The 15,141-nt window shown below is 47.1% G+C and overlaps 1 protein-coding gene across 2 annotated transcripts; it reads left to right on the forward strand.

The window, feature by feature from the left end:
* Window positions 1-4,538: 4,538 nt before the first annotated feature.
* LOC109764891 (uncharacterized) lies at window positions 4,539-9,072 on the forward strand. Of its 2 annotated transcripts, XM_073499640.1 has the most exons (8): window positions 4,539-5,014; window positions 5,354-6,179; window positions 6,314-6,379; window positions 6,479-6,748; window positions 7,445-7,709; window positions 7,846-7,892; window positions 7,979-8,014; window positions 8,767-9,072. In XM_073499640.1, the coding sequence occupies exons 5-8, from the start codon at window positions 7,495-7,497 to the stop codon at window positions 8,823-8,825; spliced, it is 357 nt and encodes a 118-aa protein (XP_073355741.1). In that variant the 5' UTR covers window positions 4,539-5,014; window positions 5,354-6,179; window positions 6,314-6,379; window positions 6,479-6,748; window positions 7,445-7,494; the 3' UTR covers window positions 8,826-9,072. The 2 variants fall into 2 exon arrangements, with proteins under 2 accessions (XP_073355741.1, XP_020179264.1); XM_020323675.4 differs by lacking the exon at window positions 6,479-6,748.
* Window positions 9,073-15,141: the final 6,069 nt, after the last annotated feature.

Below are 15,141 nucleotides of genomic sequence, written 5' to 3' on the forward strand. Positions count from 1 at the left end.
TACCACCAACCAATTGCAGTACCAACCTAATGCCAGTTAACTAAGTTCAATTTGACCCAAAACACTAATGCAGTCTTACACATCAATCTGATGCAGAACCAGTAAAGAAAGATCTACCACACAGGCAGAGGAACTTGACCTGGTGTTTGCGGCACCTGTAGAAGACCCACCCCTCGTGCTCGTCGGTGCCAGAGCGGTAGAACTTGACCTGCTCGCCACAATCCGGGCACGGGATCAATGGAACCACAACGGAGCGGCCACGTAGCCCAGATCGAACAGAGCTCTAAGATGACATGAGGAGAGAAGGCGGCGGCAATGGCTGTGGCAGCGGAGAGAGGGCGGCGGCAATGGCTGCGGCGGCGACCGCGAGGACGCGGCGGCGGAGGGAGGCGGCGACGATGGAGTCTGCGAGATAGGGTTGGGAGAGGGCAGCGGGTGGGCTCGGTCTGCGCGGGTGGGCTCGATCCAACCAGGTGTGCGACCAGGTGGGGGGCAGATCTTTTGTTCTGGCAGTTTTGCAAAAAAAACCTGGTTCCCTGTGTATTTGAGCGAGCTGGGCACATGTGGCAGTCAAAGCACACTTGGCATCGGTTGACTCGGGCCAGCTTAGCGCGTACGTACACAAAATTGTATAATGGACCGTAGATGACCCCCTAGAGCAAGTTTGGTGACTGTATTGTGGGTATTTGTAACCATAGGGACTAAAGCTAACGCCGGTGCAAGTAAATGGACCTGTAGTGAATTTTTATCTTTTATTTTTCATAAAGGGGATGACCCCGGCTTCTATATCATATGATGCACACAGCCATTTTATTAAACTAAAATAAGTCCAAGTCATGAAGCATCAAAAGATTTATAGCAAAGGGTCATTTGCTTTTCTGTCCCTAACTCGAACCACCTACTCATATTTGCCCCTAATTTCAAAGCCTGCTCAAATTTGCCCCTCTGACATTAGGTGCCCTTACAAAAATGCCCTTCCATGTCATTTCCGTCCGGTCAAAGGGCTTTGACCATTTTCTGGACGTCTACTGGACATTTTTGCCCCTGGAAAAAATAAAACAGGAATTGAAAAAGAAAAGAGAGAGCGCATGGTTACCTTTTGGCCCAGGGCAGCCCAGCCCTCTGGTTGGTCGTCTTCTTCCTCTTCAGAGGCTAAGGGCATCTCGCCCGCCCCCTCATCCGAGCGCCGCCGTTCAACTGACCAACAACGACGAGAAGCCGCACTTCCATGTCTGCAAGACCCGTCGTGAAACAGACGTCCCCATGCCAAAGATCGTGACCTCGGGTGCCCTGCAACTCCGCATCCAACGCCATCTCCGCGGGCTCTGTCCGCCGTCCGCCATCTTTGATTCGCCGTTGTACGAGGTCCGCCGGCGCTCCATTAACGTCCAGGAGATCCATATGGTGTTGCGGAGTCTTCCAGACACTTCTCCGATGAGCTCTTCTTCGTCTAGCCCCCACCCCACGATGCCTCGCTTTGGCGGCCATAGGCGAGGTCCATGTGCTTGCCATCGGCCCTCCCCAGCACCTTCGACCACTCGGGCATGCTCTCTGTGAGCCACGGATGCAGATGCACCTCTATTCCGTCTTCCCTGTGCTTTCTAGCCCTCGGCCACCTAGTTTCGGCCACTGGCCTCGACCATGTCCAACACCCCGGCCATCCCCGCTCGCCCTACCACTTCGTATCGACGCGACGCGAGCCCAGGAGCACAGAGGATAATTCCACCGGTCGTTTGCTCGTCGGAACAGGGCTCCCCTGCCCTCGGGCATGGCGTATGCTCGCGGGCGGCTTAACGCCGATGGTTAGATTTGGATTAATGGGCTTCCTATGACATGTGGGGCCCATCAATTAGATTAGCGCTAATCCTACCTACTGTCAATATTATGCTTATTATTAAGACTAATCCTTGGGCCCTACCAATTAACAAATATGTGGGGTCCCATGTGTAAGTGTGAGAGAGGTTTTCTTCTTTTATTTTTGTTTAGTGGGCCCACATGTAAGTGTGTGATAGAGTGGACAGGATTTTCTTTTTATTTTTCTTTAGTGGGTCCCACTTGTAAGTGGCACGTGAAGAGAGGGGCAAAAATGTCCAACAGACGTCCAGAAAACGGTCAAAGCCCTTTGACCCGACAGAAATGGCACAGAAGGACATTTTTGTAAGGGCACCTAACGACAGAGGTGCAAATTTGAACATGCTTCAAAATTAGGGGCAAATCCGAGTAGTGGGTTCGAGTTAGGGACACAAATGTAAAAGACCCTATAGCAAAACATAGGACCATATCAATCAAAAACACGTGGCATGGTGTTACGTTCCAATATCGTCCCTTAATCTACCCAGGTGTTGGTATCCCTAATACTCTAATAGCAAGTTGAGCGTCTCCACTTCTTCATTTTTTGTGTAGTATGCTCCACGATGGTGACTTGTAGTTGTCGCATCTAAACATAAACTATAGCTCAGGAGATAATCCCCCAAAAATATTGAAATGTTGATACGAAAAGCATGTTAAAATATGATGTGTAGCTCTATTTTAATTCCCTTTATTTGTTTTTGTGAGGAAGCTGGATTTTCGTTTAATCAGCTGCAACCAACTAGAACTTGCTCGTTGTACGAGAATCACAACTTGCATATGCGAGTGCCAGCACTGATGTTTTCTGTAACCCCTAATCCAGTGATAATCCATAACTAGAGGTTCATGTATAGGCTACCTGCAAAGATATGCATCGTCTGATATCACAAGCGCTCCAAAGTGACATGTGAAACAAATGACTCATCCGTAGTCTACTAGAGTACATTGTTTGGAACTTCCCGATGCCTTTCATGCCTAACAATGACAGAGTAGCTAAGCAAAGAATTGACTGAGAAATTGCTTGAGTGTAGTGAGTGGCATGGAGGAGCAAGCGTCCCTAATATAGTCGGCAAGGGTAGGAAGATGTCTTCTGGATGCTCATGGGGAAATGGACAATATCTATGCATCTTTTTTATATGCAAGTATACTGCACATTGTGTGTCAGAAAGCCATGTACTCTCTCCGTTTTAAATATTTGTTTTTTTAGACATTTCAACAAATGATTACATACGGAGCAAAATGAGTGAATCTACACTCTAAAATATGTCTACATACATCCGTATGTGGTAGTCATTTGAAATGTCTAGAAAGACAAATATTTAGGAACGGAGGGAGTATTACATTCATTATCTAATCACCCGACTTTAAAGCTTCTTTAGACTTTAGCTATACGATGAGCAACCGCGTTACCCTGTCGCCCAGCAAAAGAAGCTTGAATCCATGGAAAGAAGAGACAATCGCTTCTTTCATCTCACACAAAATGTTGTATCCTTGAGACTTCTCCGAGTTGGATTCCCCAAAATTCTTCATCTTGTCGGTCCATTTCTAGTATCACGTGTTGCATGGACTTGGACGACGCAAGAAGCAAAGCATCTCAACAGGCTACTACTAGTAGTTCAGCTGAAAACGGATCAATAATGTGGTCATAGAAGCCTCCCGTCGCTGTGAGAAAAACACCTCCATGGCCACGAGCTACCATCCCAACACTTGCACTTTGGCTGGCAACATCAATGGAACCATCAGAGTTTAATTTTAGCTACCCTTCATCAGGTGGAGCCCACTTGATCTCGTGTACCGGTGGAGCACTTCTTTCACGCAAAGGAAGGCCTAGCGCCCCGACAATCTCATCTATCATAAGTATGGATTGCTGCAGCTGGTATTGAACCTCTCCATGGGTGTAATTATTCCTCGAGTGCCAAATCGCCCACATGAAAGTAACCATAATCGCATAATTCTCCTTTGGAACCATCAAATGGATATCATGTGGTAAAGAACTCTGCCCCATGTTCACAAAGCGGGCCAGAAAGTGCCATCTCTAATATGGCGCTGGTGCAACTCACCGTGGCTTGGCAATAGACCCTTGACCACTCTGCACCAGAAAACACGGATTTTGGGTAGGAAAGAGCTCTCCACACGCTTTCACTACCAATGGAACCTTCCATGTTCATGACTTCTTTGTACGCTGATCTTACTGAGAATCGGAAAGGTGCCATAGCACCCGGGCGCCCCGACACCCCCTAATCTGGTGCCCACTCCTTGACTTTTTCCTTGTTTCTCTTTTCCACATAGGCAAAAATGCCACGTAAGCGGGCTTATAGCTCATCATTGTACTTGCTCGTAGGCTGCATCCACATGGCTCCACGTTCCTCTCACCATTGGTGCTGCATGCGCTACCCCAACAAGCCAACATGCAGAATTTTTTTGAAGGACTCAGATTATTGAACATATAAAGACTGCTAGAGTACCCGCCCTCCCAAAGCCATCCCTGTTTCAAATGATTCCTGTACGCTCGATCTGCCTCGCTGGCTCATATTTACGGCGCTGTAAAAAATCCAGCCACTCGTTCATCTGCACGTTGTGCTCTCCTGCTTAAGTGAATGATTGGTGGGCCTCCTTTTCTCATGGGCCCAGTTTTGCGGTGTGTCTCGCGTGTACCCTGCGTGCGAAAAGAGGGGATCCACAGAGAGCGTGGGGTTCGCACGGTAAAACCTAGCCACCAATCCCCTCGAGCCATGCGTCCTCTCCTCTCCCTCCCCTCCCCTTCTCTCGCCGCCATCGCCCGTCGCTGGAGCCCTGCGTCCCCTCCTCCCCCTCCCCTCCACTTCTCTCGTCGCCGTCATGCGTCGCTTTCTTCGCCCGATGGCGGCGGCATTGGCAGCGACCTGCACGCCAAGGGCGATGGCGGTGGTGTTAGATCTGATGCAGCGCCATGGAGAGAGGAAAGGAAAGAGAGGAGGGAGAAAGAGAGAGGAAAAAGGAGATGGAGGTGCATTGGCTGACGGGAGAGGGTCATTGGCCTGGAAGGACGCGGACAGCAGCAGCTTGGACCAACAGCGTCCTGGCCGTGCCTTGCCGATGAGCGGCATGCATGGTGCACCAGGGGGTAGTCACGGCTTTGGGAGTTGCGCATCGAGCGACGACGACCACATCTGCCTCCATCACCAAGGTGAGCTTCAACCCCCCTCCCCCCCCCCCCCCCCCCCCCCCCCTCTCTCTCTCTCTCCGTGACGGATTTGTTGGTGAGGTGTTCCACGGTGAGGTATGAAGAGACGATGTCCCATTTTGTGCATAAAAATAGTTTTTTCTTTCTTCATGTGATTATTTTGGGATCTAGTTCTATGCAGCCACTTTTCTAGATTAACTTCAGAAAATTGTGGCAGCAATTGATTGAATGGTTGAAGCATTAGTCAAATTGGTTCATATGCTTTGAATAAAATTGTGTTCATAGATCATGTTATGCACTTTGAATGAAATTGTGTTCAATATACTACGCGTGCAACTGCAGCAAGCTGAAGACGCGGCCCTCCATCTGTGGCAGCGACGAGCGGCAGTCAGCACGAGGTCGGGGTGGAGGGTCATGAGCACCAGCAGGCGCGTCGAGGGGCACCAGGAGGCACCATGGTCACTGTGGGAGCACCCCAAACCCGAAGGCCATCACCAGCCGCTACTTAGGTGAGCAAATCCATTCTCCTATCGGATTCAGATATCTTTGGGTAGTCAAGGTAAATCCTTTATGCTTGAGGGTACCGTAAACAGGCTATTGATTGAATGAAACTTGTGGTTGGCTGCTATTGTGTTGTTTGATGTTTGGTTCAGAGGAAAAATTGCATTTATTTATATAAAAGGTACTTAGTAAAATTCAGTCTGATTTAATCATCACTCAGCTTCAGGGTTATGTATCTCTGTACGTATAGATTTTCATGTTTAGAGAAAAACCTGTATGTCAAAACAAGATGCCACGGTGAATTAATCTACATCAAGATAGCATCATGTTCTCATCAAAAAAGGAGTTAAAGTTTCAGCCATGATTGAGACCGGTTTAAAATGAAGTAATGCTAAAAGGAATAATTAATTGGATATATATGCAACACACTGCGAGATCGGCGGTCAAGGCCACTTTCACGGCTTCAGGGGACCACCAACGGTCACCAAGGTGGCGGCGTCCGTGTAGGAGAGAGAGAAGATGAGGAGAGAGAGAAGGAAGGAGAGGAGGGCCAAAGAGAGGTCAATGGAGAGGGAGGTGCAGTGCCGTGAGAAGAATACAATGGGGCGCGGTCTTCTGGAGGTGCATCAGGTCCATGCCAAGGGCCTCTCGGGCAGTGATTTCCTCCGTGAGTATTCCACTGCACCCACGCCTTCCGTTGAATCTGGGGAAGAGAATTCATCACCACCACCATGCATGTTCTTGGCTTGGCTTGGGTTCGTCTGCTGATGGAGATAGATTTGATTTTACCTGTACTTGCAGGGAAGATAGACTCATAGGTGGTCGTGCAGTCCCGGAGCCAGGAGCGCAAGGGCAGCACGGCCCGAGGTCAGTGCTTCCACAGCTCTCTGGTTTTTTATTTCGTTACTCATCTATGTTCAAAGTGACTGAAATGTATGCCTTGGTGTGCACTGTTCAATTCTGCAGGCAATTTCTTGCCATTGGCGCCATTATGGCCATTATTTCCTATGCAAGCGGAATAATATGCCATGGAAGCATTTATTTCCCCCTCTAATTAAGCATTGCAACGGTGAAACGTTAGCTATTGCTGATTATAAACTTGGAAATGCTATAAAAGAGAAGCTGGTTAGTTAGGTTCCTTAGTTGCGTTGTTCATGTAGAATTCTTGATGCATTTGAGACGGTGGAAATGAGAGAAGCTGGAGCGTAGCACTGACCGTGACTGTGATTGCTACAGGTAATATGTTAGGAGTTTCTCATGTTTATTCGCCACTTTTTAGTTTTCTAAATCTTTTTTTGTGATGTCGGAGAGCTATTGTGTGTCAGACTGTTGTCATTAACATGGGACAAGCTTATTATTTATTATGTTTGGGTCTAAAGTTCTATAAACAGATCGGATCGACGGGTGTACCAAATTCCTCTTAATCAAAGCACCACTTTGAACTCAATGAACTAGGCAACAGTACATCCTTGTATTGCGGTCTCTGATGCAAGATGAACCATAGATTGTAGCCAAGGCATCAACCATGTCTACTGTGTTTGCTTTTCTCTGATACAATTTCACATTTGATTCGATGGTTTTACATCATGGTGCAGGCGTCCTTCCCAAATCATTACCATGTTTATCGACAATTTGTTGTTTGCGTTATTTGTCTGAACCGGTAAAAAGCTAGAAATATCTTTCCATTACCATAAATGCATCCTTCCTTTTTATGTACTGGAGTTTTCTTTAGGCCATTGTACAAAATAGGCGCCAATGCAGTTATGGAGAGTACACTTGCAATGATGATTCTATCTTCTTTAATATCTACTTGACGATTTTGAAAGTTCAATTAGATATGTTCCGTGCACTGATTTTTGTAGACTGTTTAGATATATACCAAAACACAACTTCTAGAATTCGAAGTTAATTGTATTTGCTTTGTTTTGGCAGCTCTAAGCGATAGACGGAGGTCTCAACTGGCTGGGAAGATTTGACAAGAGATGTGGAGATGGGGCACGGGGAGGGGAGGGCGAGGCGCCCTGGAGACCCCGGTTGTGGCGCAGTGCGACGAGGCAGGCGTGGGACTCGCGGTGGCGGGCGGCCTCGTGCTGGAGCTGGTCCTGGCGGGCGGCCTCAGCCTCGTGCTGGAGCTGGTCCTGGCGGGCGGCCTCGGCCTCGTCCACACGGACATCTCCTGGTTGTCGAACTGGTTGAGGTTGCAGCTCTTCTTCTCTGTATCAGTGTCACTGTCGTTTTTTCTTTTGCATGCGTCGCTTCAGCCGGCTTTGCTTTCCATGTCCTCGTGCTCTTCGATTTTCTTGTTCTCACTTCTCTTTATCTTGTTGCTGCAGGGTCATCCAACTTCTTGTTTATATATCAGGCTACTGTTTGATAAAATGTAAGATATTTCTTGCTCGTCTGCTGTTTGATAAAATGTCTCTGAGCTGAAATGTTTGTTTGTTGCTTCTTTCTCTTCCTGTCTAGGTTTCCTGACGTCCGGACCAGTCATACTTATGCAAGGTTAGATGTGTTCTTATTGATGCACTTCATTGCTTCTTGCTACATGCTTTGTTTGCTTTGTTTCATGGCCTACCACTTGTTCTTGTCCGGTGAGATTATGGTGCGCCTTGTCTTTTTCTAATGCTGTCAGCCTTTGTCTCCTTATTAGCCTGTTAAATTATGTATATGGGTTCAGTATAAGCAAGCTAAGTGGGTTATGCAGGCTACTGTGTAAAATGTGCATGCATAACCGCCTATAAAGGGGTCCAGTATATCATCCAAAGAGCAGCAGCAAATGCTTATTATATTCCATTAAAGCAGATTAGAAGATTGTTTAGTTTGGGTAATTTTATTAATTGCTTTTTTTCTCCTAACTGACCGAACTGGATTTATCCAAAAAAACGAGCAGGCTTGATTAGCTTAGAGAAGAGAATTTTTTAAAACGATGTGGTTATAGAGTTGTGCTCGGTTTGCTTCTTTTGGTCATTCTTGATATAAGCAATTGGGTAGCGTTGTTGTTTACTCATATAAGAAATGGATTGCTGGGAATGAGTTTATCAGAGCCTACTGGAATGCACGCCCTATGTCCCTGTTTTCGTCTCTGTAGCTAAACTTGAGAATTGTACACTTTGGTACATAAAGTTAGTTGCTGAGTTTACATGCAGTTATGAAAGTTAGAGCACATACATGCTTGATTTTACTTCCTTTAATACAGGGCATTCTATAATTACTAAGAACTGATTTGTTGAAGTGTGCCTCCCTATTTTGTCCAGATAACTACTTCAGGTTAGGCGGGAGAAATAAAAAGGGTAACCATAGATATATGGTCTAGCATCACGAGGTTCAAGTTCCTGCTGTTGATCAACCGTTGCTTCGGTCGAGGTGGCTTATGCTTGATTATTTTCTTCTTTGTATTTTTGTTCATGGCCTACACTGGTGTTATCATCTATTCTGTTACAAAAATTTCAATGGCTTAGTTTCATGTCCCAGGTACCTTCGGACAGGACAATAATGTATGTATTTACCTATGGTTATTGTTTCCTATAAGAAACATGAGCATCTCACCTTGGTTTCCCCTGTATCTGACTTGGGACAATTTTATGTGAGATTTGTTTTGCATTTTCTGTGTGTGTGGATGCTTAAGCTTAAGCTTTTGTTATTTGGTTCAGTTAGAGATTAAAAAAGACTGAAATTATGGGCTCGCAGCGAGGATTGATGTGTCCAACCTGCACAAGAATGCCAAGAAGTCCTTCTCGAAGACGTAAGCCACAACACATGTTTCTGCGATGATTTCCTTCGGTTGGATTTCATGGATTTAGGTGTTGAAAAATTATGGGCTGTGGATGCAGGATTAAGGACATGTACCTGCACTACAACGAGAGATCTGGGCTGCCTTTTTGTGGCTTCCAAACTTGAAATGTTTGTTTGGAAGTTAGTTTAGTTTTTTATTATGGATTCACAGCTTCTCGCATGTACCATCCTCTCAGACCTTTAGATTTCCAAAGAAACTAAATAAAGATATCGTGGTATGGTCTCAATAGTACAACTTGAAGCTTTCCATGCTTTATATTTTCTCTAATATTTGCTCTGGAAGAATCATGTATCTATGTTAGATCCCGTGAGAAAAGGCGGCTTCCAACAGAGGATGCGGGAGTGTTGGTCACATTTGGTTTTCGACTTGAGTGTCTAAATATTCTCACCATACTTGGCTCCCTCTCGGCCTTTGCGCCATTGACGCAACGAGTCATCTAGTTTATGTAAAGAGCTATGTGGCCTCTCCTATATCCCTCGGTGGAACAACATTTGTGTGAAATACTAGAGTAGGCGCAGCTCACAAAAGATCCTAGTGAATAGTATAAGGTAAATAGCTTTTTTTTATTTTGCTCCTGTTACTTGAGACACACGCACGCTACCAGTCTAGCCATTCCTTGTTTCTTTTTTATGACACTTCTCCTTTCCCACTGTTCCTCGGTTACTAGAGAGAAAAGTCAGAAAAGAGAGGGTTGCGGAATCTGCTACAGTGCCTCGGTTACTAGGAGGAATCAACATACGAGGCACACGGGCAGACTAGGCCAAGCTAATCAAATGCTCGCTACAGTACCTGGTACATATCCCTAGGCACAGGAATCTGGACCTATGGTGCTGATAAGGGGTGCCTAGACACCCGGTGCTGAAAATCCACTCTCCACCGAGAATACACCATTCTTCCCCATGCCCATGCCCAGATGTCATCACGCACATCCGACACCCATGACAGGATCAAATAAATAAGCAACCAAATGTACCCAAAAACCCACAGGAGTGGACGAGCTCGCATGCTCCCAGAATCGCTATGCACTCGTCCTTCCTGGGATACGAGCCGTGGCAGGTATTTGTCAGACGTATATTATGTATGAAATGGGTATTGGGCTTTGCAGTGGAGGATGGGTCCCACAGGCTTAACGGAAGGAGCCATGCAAAAAAAAGGCTTAATAAGGTGGGTGCGGGAGGTGTAGCCCGATCCACAAATGCCTTGTTGGGTGCTTGAAGCAAACCCCATCCGGGGATATCAGATCCGTTCATAGGGGAGACTTTGGCGCTGTGTGATGGAGTTATCTTTGCTAATCTGCGTGGCTTCTCCCATGTGATCATGGAAACAGACTGCCTGGAGATTGTTAATCTCTGGAACACTCGTCATAATAGCCTTTCTGTTGTGGCACCTTTACTTTTAGAAATTGGAGAGCTAGCTTCCTCTTTTTCTTCTTTTGTTATTCAACATGTAATCAGATCAGCCAATGTACCGGCCCACCTTTATGCAAAATATGCATGCACATTGTTGGTCACCGAAAGTTGGACTGGATCTAGACCCTCTTTCCTACTCACTAGCCTTATGGCTGATGATGCTAGGAGCTCTTTCGTTGAATAAAGCTCTCAATTGGTACCCAAAAAAAAAGACTTAACGGAAGGAGGTGTCACGTCAGATACCATCGGAACGGCTCACACCCCACACGGTACGTAACGCCCGGACATGTGCGACGCGGCATCTGGCATCTGGCAAAAAGAAACGTGCGACGCGGTGTCTGGCACACCGCGATGGCCGACGCAAACCAGCCTAAAATCTGGGTGCTCAGCCAATCGTCCCCTACCCGGACTATGTAAAGGAGCGTCGTCACGTACGTCGCACGAGTTCACGGATAGAACGCCGGCCACCGTTTCTAAGTGCAGCTTGATCTCAACCCCAACTTCATCACGGATGTCATGCTGGATCTGTAAGTTTTTGTCGCGCCCTGAAAATTTTGCAGCCGCCAGCTGGTGGATGCAATTTCTGTAGGTGGCAGGAAGCGTACGCTGCACCATCGTCCACCGTTGACACAGATCCAGCCGGCGGCGCAGTAGCTCGCCGATCAAGTTCAAGCCGCGCCGCAGCCAGTGGCAGCGTTCCCGTCGCGCCACTGGACAGTACCGTGCTTTCATCTTCCTCAACCAACTTCGATGGATCTACGTATGTTTGCCGTGCCGGCTGGTGATAGGCACCGGCGAACCATAGCCGTGGATGCTGCCTCCATCAATTTGGTCGTCTCTGTCGCGAACCTGGTCGTCTGTGTCGCAGTCCTTGGCTCGTGGTTGCTGCTGTAGTCATACCAAGGTTTTGGTTACCAGTCGAAATTTCGAGATTTCCCATGGTTACCGCGTATTTCCGTGCCCCTGGTAAATCCACGTACCAAGCAAAAAATACCAGTTTTTTAATTTTTTGAATTTAAACACTCGATTTATAGTAAAGTACGTAGAATCTAATTAATGCCATGAGAATTGGTTCTGGCGTGTTGGTACTAACCTAGTTCCTGTTTTGAGAGGTCTCTGATTCAAATGTTCGTTCATTAACTTATTTGAATTCATAATTCAACTATGAAATTCGTTCAAAATATTCTCGGTATTTATCGGTATTTCTCGGTAACCGTGGTAACCGTGTTTACCAGTTCCCCTCGGTAAAAATGCCTCATTCGGTAACCAAAACCTTGAGTCATACCAGTGATTTGATTATATTGCAATTCATCAGTGGTAGCGGTGGAAAAAGTGTTTGGTGATCTGAGTGGTTTAGCCCAGTTTCCTTTTGCCGGTAGTGGTGAAGGTGTTTTAGGAGCGGTAAAAGCGTAACCTCATCCGAAGCTCGGATGAGCTAGGGCTATTCTAGTTAGTGTGCCGGCCTGTAATTTGACCCGATCCTAATGAGAATGAAATCATGTCTGCAATAACATTCCTATGGGACGCAAATTCAATCCAAAATGAAATCATGTTTGTGATACCTTTTTCGATTTGCTAATTCTTATTGAGATGAAAATTAGCTAAGTCACATCTAATTCCCTGGTCGGTGATATATGTTTCAAGATTTGTGCTTGCTCAACCCACTAGCTCTCACGTCGCTTAGAGCATCTCTAGCAGACCCCGTAAAAGGGCCGAACCCGTATAATTCCAGTGAGTATACGGGTTCGGCCTGTTTTTCTTGCCAGAACAGACTCCGTATCCCGGGCCCGGCCCATAAAAAGTTTGCCGTGGCCTGGAAAAAGACCCTCTCCACCGCTATTTATGCGGTTTCACCACTCGGATACGGGTCAAACCCTATCCGCCGCTCCGCCGCAATTCCCCTCCCCCTCCGCCCCAATTTCTCGGCGCCGGCGAGTCTAAAAAAAGCCCTAGCGACCCTTCCGACCCATGGACGGCTACGGAAGCGGTGGGGATGACGCGGAGCGCCGACGCCGCCGCACGCAAGCGGGGCGCGCGGAAGAGGCGCAACTATGGGAGCCGGCCGCCGCCGGTGTTCGAACGCCGGGAGCTTGACGAGTACGAGCACGAGCTCGCGGTCCGCCAACGCGCCTTCTCCGGCTCCTCTGCCGCGGGGAGCTCGTCCGCGAGTGCATCGAGCTCATGGCTCACTCCGGTCAAGATAGAGCCAGAGGAGCTCGGGCCGCTCATCATCAAGCTCGAGGCCGACGCGGACCCGCCGCATCGAGGCATCATTGGCCCAGAAGACTACCTCCCCCCATGGCAGGAGGACCAGCTCGAGCGCTCGGCGAGGGAGGATGAGGAGGCCGACGCGCGCCGCCGCCGCGAGGTCGAGATCGAGGAGATCTTCCTCGAGCAGGACGCCGCGGTGTCGCAGACGCACACGTCCAAGGAGGCGTACCTGCGCGTCATGAAGGCCAAGCAGGCCAAGGTCTAGATCGACCTCGACTCCGCCGAGGACTGAGCTCCTCCGCCGCGTCGTCGCTGCCACACCCATCGATTTTGGTAGCCTCGGCTTGGGTATGCTGCACGGCCCGCAGACCCCCCCCCCCCCATGTAGTACTATGATGTAGTATGATGAACAACTATCTATGCTGTAGTATGATGATCAACTATGTATGATGAATGTCGTTGCAAGTTTCTCCCAGGAATGTTTTTTCTTCAAATTTAAAGTTTCATATACTGGGTCTGATATGCAGCGCACAAATTTGCCCCACAAATCTGATCGGCGGCGAACTATAAACGTGTTTTCCCGGTTCGACTTTTACGGGGTCTGCTAGAGATGCTCTTACATCGCTAGCTACTCAAGTCAGCTGCTCGGGTCGTCATTTTTAATATAATAAACTTCAAGAAATAGATAACACTGTTTACGAATTCAAAAAAAGTTCACAATTTCAAATATTTGTGAATTAAAAAATGTTTATGTATCAAAAAATGTTCGTGGATTCAACAATTGTTCATGAATTTTAAAAACAATCATGGTTTCAATAAATATTAGCAAATTTTTGAAAAAGTTCGTTCATTTGAAAAAATAGTTCTTGTCTATTATTTTGGTATTTTTTAAAATGGTGAAAGGATCGAGATGGACCTAAAGGGGGGTGAATAGGTACAATTACAAATTTTAATTATTACTTAGCAATTTTAGGCAATAATGCGGAATATGAGGGTGAGCCTAACAATTGCAAGTGTAGTACTAAGTGCTAAGCAAGATAAGAAAGTAACACAAGTATGTAAGTAAGAAAGCACAATATGATATAAGTAAGTGCTAAGAGACAAGTAACCACAAGTAGAGAGTTAGGGTTAGGAATAACCGCAACTCCGGGAGACGAGGATGTATGCCGATGTTCACTTCCTTGGAGGGAAGCTACGTTACCGTTAGAGAGGTGGATGTTACCACGAAGGCACACCAACGCCACGAAGGCTCACCCTATTCTCCCTTCGAGACAACACCACGGAGGCGTTTCTCAACCACTAGTGGTAGACCTTGGGGTGGTCTCCAAACCCTCACAAACTTTTCCGGGGGTAATCACAATGGTCGATTCCTCTCCGAAAGACTCCTACCGCCTAGGAGTCTCCAACCTCCAAGAGTAACAAGAACGATGGGGAAAAGCTCAAGACTTGCTCAAATCACGAATTCCTTTGGTGCAAAGAAGGGGAAGGAGTGGATCTATCACTTGATCGGACAACTTCTCTCAAATGCTCTCAAATCCCTTGGGGATCTAAGATTTGGTGTGGAGGAGTGAGAGGGAGTGAAATATGTTCTAGGGTTTTGATACGTCTCCGTCGTATATACTTTTCCAAACACTTTTGCCCTTGTTTTGGACTCTAACTTGCATGATTTGAATGGAACTAACCCGGACTGACGCTGTTTTCAGCAGAATTGTCATGGTGTTATTTATGTGCAGAAACAAAAGTTCTCGGAATGACCTGAAACTCCACGGAGATTATTTTTGGAAATAATAAAAAATACTGGCGAAAGAATCAAGGCCAGGGGGGCCCACACCCTTTCCACGAGGGAGGGGGGCGCGCCCCCTGCCTCGTGGGCCCCCTGAAGCTCCACCGACCTCAACTCCAACTCTATATATTCGTGTTCGGGGAGAGAAAAATCAGAGAGAAAGATTCATCGCGTTTTACGATACGCAGCCGCCACCAAGCCCTAATCTCTCTCGGGAGGGCTGATCTGGATTCCGTTCGGGGCTCCGGAGAGGGGAATCCATCGCCATCGTCATCATCAACCATCCTCCATCACCAATTTCATGATGCTCACCGCCGTGCGTGAGTATTTCCATCGTAGGCTTGCTGGACGGTGATGGGTTGGATGAGATTTATCATGTAATCGAGTTAGTTTCGTTAGGGTTTGATCCCTAGTATCCACTATGTTCTGAGAT

This window comes from Aegilops tauschii, chromosome 5, assembly GCF_002575655.3.
Source record: "Aegilops tauschii subsp. strangulata cultivar AL8/78 chromosome 5, Aet v6.0, whole genome shotgun sequence".
In the NCBI taxonomy this organism is placed as follows: Eukaryota; Viridiplantae; Streptophyta; class Magnoliopsida; order Poales; family Poaceae; genus Aegilops; species Aegilops tauschii.

Coding starts and splice junctions, on each gene's coding strand:
- LOC109764891 (XM_073499640.1), top strand. CDS start 7,495: ATGTGGAGATGGGGCACGGGGAGGGGAGGGCGAGGCGCCCTGGAGACC. Junction 7,710..7,845: donor TGGTTGTCGAACTGGTTGAG/GTTGCAGCTCTT, acceptor TTGTTGCTGCAG/GGTCATCCAACTTCTTGTTT. Junction 7,893..7,978: donor AGGCTACTGTTTGATAAAAT/GTAAGATATTTC, acceptor CTTCCTGTCTAG/GTTTCCTGACGTCCGGACCA.